The 10823-nt window shown below is 43.2% G+C and overlaps 1 protein-coding gene across 1 annotated transcript in view; it reads left to right on the forward strand.

The window, feature by feature from the left end:
- PRMT8 (protein arginine methyltransferase 8) overlaps positions 1–10823 on the forward strand; it is a 194194-nt gene that overhangs the window by 78764 nt on the left and 104607 nt on the right. The window contains exon 2 of the mRNA XM_007937071.2: positions 5470–5655. Coding sequence (XP_007935262.1) covers positions 5470–5655 — 186 coding nt within the window. The remainder of the gene's footprint in view (positions 1–5469; positions 5656–10823) is intronic.

A 10823-nucleotide genomic window follows, 5' to 3' on the forward strand; every position in this document is an offset into this window, starting at 1 on the left:
CTGTAATTTAAAACTTGAGGCACATAGTAGACTGGTTCTTGGGAGCTCTGGTGATGTAGTGCCTAAGGCATTAGACTGCTAACCAGAAGGCTGGCAGTTCAAACCCACCAGCCACTCCTCAGTAGGAATACTGGGCGATCTACTGCCATAAAGATTTATAGCCTTGGAAACCCAAAGGGGGTTGCTATGAGTTGGAATTGACTCCGATGGCAGTGAGTTGTTTTGATGGTATCCCACATAAACCTTAGGCTTTCTTCATTTTGTTTTTTTTTTTTTTTTTTTTTTGGTATGTCCCTTTGAAGACAGGCGTGCCTAACCAAAGCCATGGTCTTTTCAATAACTTCATATGAATTTGGAAGCTGGGCAATGAATAAGGAAGACTGAAGAAGAATTGATGCCTTTGAGTTGTGGTGCTGGCAAAGAATACTGAAAATACCGAGGACTGCCAGAAGAAGGAAGAACTCTGTCCTGGAACAAGTGCAGCTGGAACACTGTTTAGATGTGAGAATGACCAGACTTCATCTCATCTACTTTGATTACATTAGAAGGGACCAATCTTTAGAGAATATCATGCTTGGTGTGGTATTTAAGTTTGTGTGTCAGCTTGGCTGGGCCATGGATTTGAGTGTAGTTATTCCCTATGATGAGATTGCAATCCCCACCAAGGTAGAATCTGCTGTGAGCCCCTAAGTAGTTGTCTTTGAGGTGTGGCCTGATTCCAGTATACAAGAAGCATTGAGAAAGATCTCTGCTTTGACATGTCTGGACCCTGCATTTGGCCAAGTCTTGGTCTGCTGTGCTGCCTGCCAATCTTGAGATTGTGCCATTTTGTCTGTTGGTTTTGGGTTTGCTAGCCTCAGCAGCCAGGAGCTATCTGAGTCAGAAAAAGCCTCTAGCTCCAGTGGGCCTGGAACAGGAGGCAGAGCTGAAACCCAAGGTTAAGGGGCCTTCACCCAAACCCGAAAGCCTGCACTTAAAACTTGGACTTCTAGCCTCCTAACATGTAAGAGAATAAATTCCTTTTTGTTAAAGCCATCCAGTTGTGGCATTTCTGTTGTAGCAGCACTAGAGAACCAAGACACTAGGTAAAGTAAAGTATTCAGCGAAAAAGGGGAAGACACTCAATGAGATGGATTGACACAGTGGCTACAATGATGGGCTCAATTAGCATGTCAGGGGTTGTGAGGATGGCACAGGACCAAGCAGTGTTTCATTCTGTTGTACATAACATCTCTACGTCCCTGGGTGGTGCAAATGGTTAAGTGTTTGACAAGTAACCAAAAGATTACAGGTTCAAATCTTTCCAGAGATGCCTGGAAAGAAAGGCCTGACTGGCCATCCGCTTCAAAAAAATCAGCCATTGAAAACCCCATGGAGCAGAGTTCTACTCTGAAACACACAAGGACACCATGAGCTGGAATTGACTCAATGGCTACCTGTTTAGTTTTTGAGAAGTGTATGAAAAGTAACTATTTTTCTGCAGCCTTTACTAATACACAATTTTAGAAGTTTTTTTGGGGGGGAGGGATAATGATTTATTTGATATTTATGAATAATAATTTTTTATTTTAATCTGAGTTTACTTGATTTCTGGTGAAGTTAAGCATTCTTGCTGCATGTTAATTTGCCATTTATGTTTATTCTCGTATGAATTAACTATAAGATCCTTTGTCCAATGTCAAATTAGGGCCTTCATCTTCTTCTATTGGTTTGTAAGAGTTTTCACTATGTTAAGTCTATGAACATATATCTGCCATACACATTAAAAGTGTGTTTCTCAGTTTATTAGTTGCCTTTCAATTTTGTTTACCTTAGTTATTGACAGACTGCACATGGTCTGCTTGCCAGATATTTTCTTATATGACTCAGTGACATTTCAAACTCAATATACCCAAATTGAGACTCACTGTTTTCCCCCACCCCCAACCTGCTCTTCCTGCTGACTTGCTTATTTCTGTTTATGTCACTCCCATCTTCCTAGTCACCCAGGCTTGAAATGTTAGTCATCTTTGATTCCACTGCTCTCTTTTCCCTCACATTCACTTAGTTGCCAACTCCTATAGCTTCTATGTCATCCATTTCTCTGGCAGGCAGCCCCTCAAACACAACAGTAGTTCAGGTTCCCATTATTTCTTGATTGGACTTTGAAATAACCTCATAAATGCATAGTCTGTCTTCCTAATCCCAGTCCTTCCATGCTCTCTTTTCCTTGCACTCTCCTGTCCAGTGTTACTACATTAATCTTCCTAAAGTAGAGGACATAGAGTTCCCTGGTTAAAAACTGGCAATAGCTCCTCATTGTCTTTTGTATTTAATTACAACCTCATAACCTGGCCATAATTTCCATTCAACCATATCTCCCACTACCTCAGTCAAGCTGTCCCCCAACAAGCTCATTACTGTCCTGCTCCTTTAAGCTCCTTCAAGCTATCCTCTCCTCCTGGAATTCCTTCTTACCATCTCCACCTACCAAAGTCCATTCCAAAAAGCTCCCAACCCACTTGCAGCTATTCCAGGATTTCTTGACTCTTAATTGAAGTGGATTCTTCTGTCGTTGAACTTCTCTTGGAGAGCAAGTTTCACTCCATCATATGGTGGACTGCTTTAAGATCTTAATCTCCTACTAGGAAGCAGAGTTCTTGAGAGCAGTGTTCCTATACATCTTTTTTTTTTTTTTTTTTCCCACAGGGTCCACATGGTGCCCTGCTGTGGTATATGTGCAGTAGGCATTTGTAGAATTAAGAACAACACTCCAGGCAACTGAATGCCCAGTGATCATGGCCACTGCCACTTCTAACCCCACTCCCAGCCTCCTGGGATAGGGCACTCTTATGAGGCAATAAACCAAAACTTGTTACCAGTGAGTTGATTCCAACTTATGGTAACCCCAGAGTAGAACTGTGCTCTATAGGGTTTTCAGTAGCTGAATTTTTCAGAAGTAGGTAGTTAGGACTTTCTTCTAAGGTATTTTAGGTAAACTTGAACCTCCAACCTTTTGATTAGCAACTGAGCCCATTAACCGTTTATACTACTTATCTCCTCTGCAGGAGGCTTAGCTGGGCTGAGAGCCCATTGGTACCAGGGACTGGACCACAGTCACCTCTTTATTCTCATGACCTGTTATTGAAGCCAAAGGGATACCCAATTCATTCATCTCTTCATGCTCTTTGCCTCATGAATGCAGTTCCTGACCCATGATAGTCCATAGTTAGCTGCTGGGGAAAGACTCTCAGGGAGTCTCATGGAAAAGGAGACCTTGGAATCAGAGTTGAATGGCAGCTAGAGGGTGCTGGTGGCCTCTGTGACCTTGACCATGCATGATGCCTGGAACAGTTTAATATATTTAAATAGAGTCAATATTGGGGTCAGCTTCATCCACGGAGTATTCCTCAGCTTTAGAGGTGACTCTGTAGCCACACAGGAGTGTGCAATCGACATAGTCTATTTTTAGCCTCTCAGAGACCGTGACCAACATCCCAAGCCGAGGGTGGCCACACCTGCTGCATTCTAATGAGGCAGCTCCGCTTGCCTCTGCCAGCAGCCTGGGATCTTGCAGACCTGAAATCTATTGTTGCTAAACTGGGAAGTCCGCTTATTTCCCAGAGGCAGTAGCCTAGATATACCAGCAAAATGGGACCATCACATTCCCCCCAGCTCACTTCCCTCTGTCTTCGGCCCCAGGAGAGTGTTGGGTGACTGTGCTCATAGGATGATGGAGGAGACAGAATCACTTGGTTTTCTTGATCTTACTCTGTCCTGGAATCCCATTTCTCCCGTTGGAAAGCAGATAGTAAGTCTGAGCTGACCCAGCTCACAGATGAGAAAATAGAGGGACAGAACTTATATAATCTGAATAATGATAACAATAAGAAAAAGTAAGAGTACTTACTATGTGTCACACAATGTTCAAAACTCTTTACATATACTAAGTCATCTGAGCCGCACAACTCTATCAGATAAGTTTTATTATGATCTGTATTTTATAGAGGAGGAAAACGAGGCACAATGCTTTCCCAGTATCATACAGGCAACAAGTGGCAGGGCTGGGTTTCAAAAGTGGCCCTGGGGTTTGTGCTCTTAAGCACTTTGTCATCTCAATATATATTTTAAATTTTACTATGGCCAAGATAGGGTCCTGGATCCCTGACTTCCAGCCCCAGAGAACCTATTACTTCTCTGTAGCTGTTCTAAATTCTGCCCCATTTTTTGTGCCTTGTGTGTCTGGGTTTCCTATAGTCTTGGGAACTATGCTTCTGCTGGGACATTTAAGCTACTGGGCACAAGTTCTGCCCCTGACTTACCTCATGATATGAGGCAAGTACCTTTACCTCCTGAGCATCTACCTCTTTCTCCCATCCTCCCCTTAGCCTGTGGTGTAAGAGGGCCAGTCAATGATGGGCAATGGCAATAAGAAGTAGAGCTGAATTGAATGTCAGGTCTGGGGAGCACATAAGGAACGGTAATTGACAGTGGCCAGGCAGGAGGTTAGGAGAGCTCTGGTAGCGTAGTGCTTAAGACACTTGACTGTTAAGCAGAAGGTTGGTGGTTCAAACCCACCAGCCACTCCTCAGAAGGAAGGTTGGACAATCTACTTCTGTAGCGATACTGTTTTGGAAACCCAAGGAGGGGTCGCTATGAGTCAGGGCCGACTTGACGGCAGGTAACAACAGGCAGGAGGTTGGTCACCAGGGTGGGCATTCATGGTGCTGAAGTTCAGGGTAAAATGTAAATCAGAAACTAGGAATGAGGAGGAGGACCAAAGAGATTTGCATTTTGAGGGGCTGAGTCCCAATTCAGCCAGATATTACCTGTGGGCTGGGAGGAACCCACAGGCTTGCACTTCCTAAGAATGCAGGTGGGACTTGCCGTTATTTATAGTTTCACAAGTACTTTCTATGCACCAGGATCTTTCTAAGCATTTTGCAAATATGAAATTGTCTAATCCTCAGGATAACTCTAGGAGGGGGCACCATTTTATTTCCAGTTTAGAAATGGGAAAACTGAGGTACCAAGTTTAGGCAATAACTTTGTCTAAGCTCATATAGCTAGTAAGAGGCAGAGCTAAGATTCAAGCCCAAGCAGCTGGGCCCTGGAATCTACACTCTTAGGCACCAGATGTTATTCATCTTTCCCTTTACAGAGTGTTTATCATTTGGCTGTAAAGGAAGGTGCTGTTACTCCCATTTGATAGATCTACAAACTGAGGATTAGATCAGTTCCAATCATAGAGTATATCCAATAGAAGAGGGAAATGGGTTAAATCCAGGTCTGCTCAAGTCCCTGGTACCATGCTGTCTCTGTAAATTACAGCCATCAATCTGACTTGATGGGCTTGAGAGGGCTTCAGGAACGACTACTATGGTTGATTGGAGCTGGGCTCAGAAAAGGGGGAGGAAAGTGGAGAGAAATCTTGGAGGGCGGGACTTTGTTGCCTCTATTAACCCGAATCCCCCCTTCTTTTCCCTTTAGGTGAACAGTCCCCCATCCCAGCCCCCTCAGCCTGTCATCCCACCCAAGCCTGTGCAATGTGTCCATCATGTGTCCACCCAACCCAGCTGCCCAGGGCGAGGCAAGATGTCCAAGCTGCTTAACCCAGAAGAGATGACCTCAAGAGATTATTACTTCGACTCCTATGCCCACTTTGGGATCCATGAGGTAAAACTTCCAGAGCTAGTGGCTGAATGGGGAGAAACTTGGCACTGCTGTTACATCATTGTTTTCTGAGGCAGCATAATACATTCAACTCTTTATTACCATAAAGTGACCCGAGGCCTCTGACCTTCTGTCCATCCTGTGGAGGGGCTCAGGGCTAGGCATGGAGCAGGTGAGTAGTGAAAGCATGTGCCTGTGTGTTTCACAGCCAGAGAGCAAGGGGTGTTTAGGGTTTACTTGTTTTATATTCCAGCACCTGTGTCTCATCCTGACCATAAACCAAGATAATCTAATGTAGACTCAATTCTTGCTCCAGGAACTCAAACACTTTGCAGCAGAATTCTAAGGCTCAAAGAACCTTCCAGAAGTCATACTGTCCACTGTCTTTAGGCAAGGATGAACCCTCAGGTGCTTCTTAGACCAGTGAGTGCCTCCAGGGGAAGTAATGCAGCAAGCTTGTTTGGTAACCTGGCCCAGATCTGATACCCTGACTGATTCTCAGGAAATTTTTATGTCTAAATGCTTATCTTAGACTATACCAGGGAGGATTTATGTTAATGACGAAACAGAACAGAACTTCCTAACAAGAAGCTTGCTGACTATCTGGTGGCACAAGAGTATTTTCATCCACTTTGTGGTCTCCAGGACTCTCTCAAGCTACCCCAAAGAAACAGCTAACACCTACTTAGTGCTTACTAAGTGTCAGACACTGTTCTAAGCACATTATATGTATCATTTCATGTAGTCCTCATAAGAACCCTATGAAGAAAATTATTCTAGTATTGATAATGCTGCACCTATAGGATATAAGGAAAATGTTTTAAAAAATGGAACAAAAGTTTGCTTGCTATGTAAATGCATTGCCAAGACAGATCTCAAAGCTCTTCCTTCGTCAATCCTTTTCTATACTGAAATGGTGATACTGCCATTGCAGTTCCAAGTGTTTTATGTTCCTGACTCATTTATTCTTCTGATCAACCCTGTGTTGTTGTTATATGCCATCGAGTCGGCCCCGACTCATAGCGACCCCTCCTTGGGTTTCCAAGGCAGTATCACTATGGAAGTAGGATTGCCCAACCTTCCTTCCGAGGAGTGGCTGGTGGGTTTGAACCACCAGCCTTCTGGTTATCAGTCAAGTGCCTTAGGCACTATGGTGGCATTATTACTATCCCCATTTTACAGGCGAGGATCCTCAACCTTCAGAATCGGATCGCTCATTTGTCCTTGCTGGTTCCTTTGAGCAAGGTCACACAGCTTGTAAGTAATAGAGCTAGGAATTCAACCTTCATATTTTGCCCCACAGCCTTCATTCCTAACCACCACACCATACAGACTTTAAACAAATCTTGCTTTCTTTCAGGAAACCTTATAAATCACATTGACTCATTTGTTTTTGCTAGTTCCTTGGTAGCCTCACATGGAGGTAGAGGGTGGAAGAAGGGTCCCTCAGTTACTTTAGACTGAGGGGTCTAGCCTCATTTATCCTAGGAAGGCCCAGGGTTTGGGTCCCTGAGAACTGATCTCTGCATAAAACCATTAGGCTTGAGATCGACAGGGAAGGATGTGGTTCAGTTCTGAGGGTCTTGGCTCAGAAACATCTGGGAAGCTGAGAGTTTCACCTTTGATGACTTGAATGCTATCTTTGGGCTGGCAGGTGAACAGTTGTATCTTCCTTGATCCTGCTCCCCATTGGGATAGGGATTTGGGTAAGTGCACAGAGCCCAGTCCCTAGACTTCAGTCCAGAACTTGTCACATTATCTGAGTGTAAAGGTTTGTTGACAAAGCTGGTAATCTAGTCACTCAGGTGATGCCTGGTCAACACCATGGCTGGGCACCCAGAAGGTATGATTTCCACCAAAGTTCATCAGATCACCAAAGGTCATCGGATAACTAGCAGACCAGATTCCTCAATTTCAGGTATTTGATAGAAAAATCAAACTTGTATATGAACATATATAAACACTACAGATTGAGCACAGGATTTAAAAGAATTACAGATCATATATATTTCTTTAGCAACCTGTTCTAGAGGAGACCTTTGCAACCCTAATAATAGGAAGTACTTCTGAATACATAATTTAAATCCCTCCTGCTGCAACTGCAGACCATTTCTAGACCCTGGCTTATGATGAAATGCATAAGTCCTTTAATATAGGAGTGGCTAGCTAGCATTTCTTCATCCCTGAAGTTTCCCACCACCATATTTTCTTTCTCTGATATCCTCTGGTATGAGAGAAATGAGAGAAGTGATAAAGCACATGGATAGACTCTTAACATTATTCTTTGCAGAGAGAGGGCCTGCTCTTTCCTGTTATCAAACACCAGGGATCTCTATTCTGTGCCAGAATGTTTGCAGCAATGCCTTCTCGATCTGGGCAAGACCCATATTTCACCATCCAGAGTGGAGCTGGCCGTTTGGCAGTCTTCTCCCATCATTAACAAGATGCTAACACGGGTGGTCAGTGCTGCCAGCTTGCTGATTAATAGTGATCAGTGAGTGTTTAGGAAACATGATGTGGGATAGATTGGGGTTGATTAGTCTATAAATACAAATAGGAGGCTCAGGGCTGGAGAAGGGGCTGTTAGGGGTTGAAGAGGACAACAGAAGGTAATTCTGCACACTTCTGTTCTTCCTGTCCCATGGCTCAATCCAGAGATGACACCATACTCAGCCTCCAGAGGGCAGGGCCCTAAAGAGAGGAGGGCTGTGGCTTTCCATTGCAGAAGAATCTTGAGCAGGAACAGAAGTGACAGAGGAGATGTGCATTTACTGGCCTCAGCACTGAGAGGAGTGGCAGGCTCCATGACCTCCCAGATCCCAGCTCTAAATTCTTAGCATCTCTGATAGTCGGTGCTGGGCTTGGTGCCTCAGCTGCTAGAAAAATCCTTGTCAATGTGGCTGTGCTCCCAGCCCCCAAGCCCTGGGCTTGTGTCCCACTCCCAGACAGCTCCCTTCTTTTGACAATCTTGCTTCAGGTTCTTTTGAAATAGACTCTTCAGAGCCTCATTTCCCAGCAATTAGTCAATGTGCTGTCATGTGTTTAATAGGCAGAGAAACTGGGCAACAAAGTCATCCACAGCTGGGGGCTGGGAATTATTTTCAACAAAGAGTGACATGTTCTTGTCTAAAATTTCTTGAGATTTTTTTGGACTATTCTCCCATGGATGATTAACTGAGAGGTGGAAGAAGTGGAGAGGTTTTTTTCTTTTTTTTTCTTTTAAGAGGCCAGTTGGGGGAAAGAGATGTCTGGAAGCCTTGCTAAGTCACAACTTCTATTTTCTCAGAATATGCACCTTTAGATCTAACTCCTGTGGTCTGAGGCCTGAGGAAGGAAGGAAGGAAGGGGACCACATAGGTGAAAAAACTGTGATAAACTAAACAGAAGAACAGAAGGCACTTGAAGTGTTCACTTTTAGCAAAAAAAAAAAAAAAAAGATCTCCAGAGATGCCAGGCCAATCTATCTCTATGCAGGAAAGACACTAGAACTGCTTCTATCTGCAATATTTGTAAACCAAAAGCAACATTATACCTACTGCTAGGATTGAGAGATTTCAGAAATTTTTGTCATTATTTTGCTTCATTACCCTGCCCTCTCTCAACTAGTTTTCTGCATGGACAAAAAAGGTCGTACTTATCACAAAACACAAGAGCCAATACTTTTATAGCACTTACTATATTCATTTAATCACAGCAATCCCCCTCTGTAGTTCTTATTACCCCATTTTCCAGATGAAGATATTGAGACTTGAGGCTAAATGTTGTTCTGGATTGTTGTCGTTGTTGTTATGTGCCATCGAGTCGGACCTGACTCATAGCGTCCCCTCCTTGGGTTTCCAAGGCAGTATCACTATGGAAGTAGATTGCCCCATCTTCCTTCTGAGGAGTGGCTGGTGGATTTGAAACACCAGTCTTCTGGTTAGCAGTCAAGTGCTTTAGGCACTATGCTACCAGAGATGAAAAGCAGTCGAAATAAGATTTAAATGCAGGAATTCTGGCTTCAGAATCTGTGACACTAACCTCTATACTGAACTGTCTTCCTATTGAAAACCAACTATGCCCCATGCTCTGTGTCCGGTGCTGGGTATGGCTATCTTGCAGCCTTATGGCTTCATAATCTTCTTGAGGTCTTATAGTTTTCCAGTCTAGCAGTCTTGTGGTATTTGGTCTCAGGAAGAGGCTTGAGCTCACCTTCAAAGTATTTGAAACTAGAAATGAAATCAATCTAAACAAACTTCTAGTAAGATCAGAGACATCAGTTTCTGGCAGCACAAGAAGCATTAGCTGGGCTGAATGGCAAATTCAAAACTTTTTCATATCTTTTAGAGTCTCTTCATATCTTTAAATTTTTTTTTGTATTCTAAGACCTTGACAGAGAAATTAAAGCCATAATCCCTTCCCAAACCTTCTCAACTTCTGATTGGATTAGACTGACCAGCCCATCACTCCAGTGCCTAACAAAGGAAAGGGCATTCACTCTTAGGAAAAAAAAATCTACTTCAGACACTACTACTCCTTAGACACAATGTGATGTGATGTATAGAATAATATAAGAAACGTGAAGAAACAGGGGAATGTGATCTGTAGTCAAGAGAAAAATGTCAGTAGAAACAGAGCCACAAATACCCAGATGTTGGACTAATCCAACAAAGACTTTAGGACAACTATAATAAATATTCTTTTAAAAACTCTCTGGGAAAAATAGATATAATGGGTAAAATTTTATAACTGAAAAATACAATATCTAAATCAAATATTCATTCCAAAACCAAAAACCAAACTTACTGCCGTAGAGTTAGATCTGACTCATAGTGACCCCTCCTTGGGTTTCTGAGGCAGTATCACTACAGAAGTAGATTGCCCAATCTTCCTTCCGAGGAATGGCTGGTGGGTTTGAACGGCCAGCCTTCTGATTAGCAGTCAAATGTCTTAACACTATACCAGATGGGATTAATAGCAGATAGTGAGCATAGAAGAAAAGATCTATGAACTTAAGGAAAGTCAATAGAAAACATCCAAATTGAAACAGAGAGAGAAAAAAGACTGAAAAAAATGAAAAAAAGCCTTAATGATTGTTGTTGTTGTTGTTATGTGCCGTCGAGTCGGCCCCGACTCATAGCGACCCCTCCTTGGGTTTCCGAGGCAGTATCACTACGGAAGTAGGATTGCCC

This window comes from Orycteropus afer, unplaced genomic scaffold, assembly GCF_000298275.1.
Source record: "Orycteropus afer afer isolate SDZICR_OR568_19922 unplaced genomic scaffold, OryAfe1.0 scaffold00040, whole genome shotgun sequence".
Lineage (NCBI taxonomy): Eukaryota > Metazoa > Chordata > Mammalia > Tubulidentata > Orycteropodidae > Orycteropus > Orycteropus afer.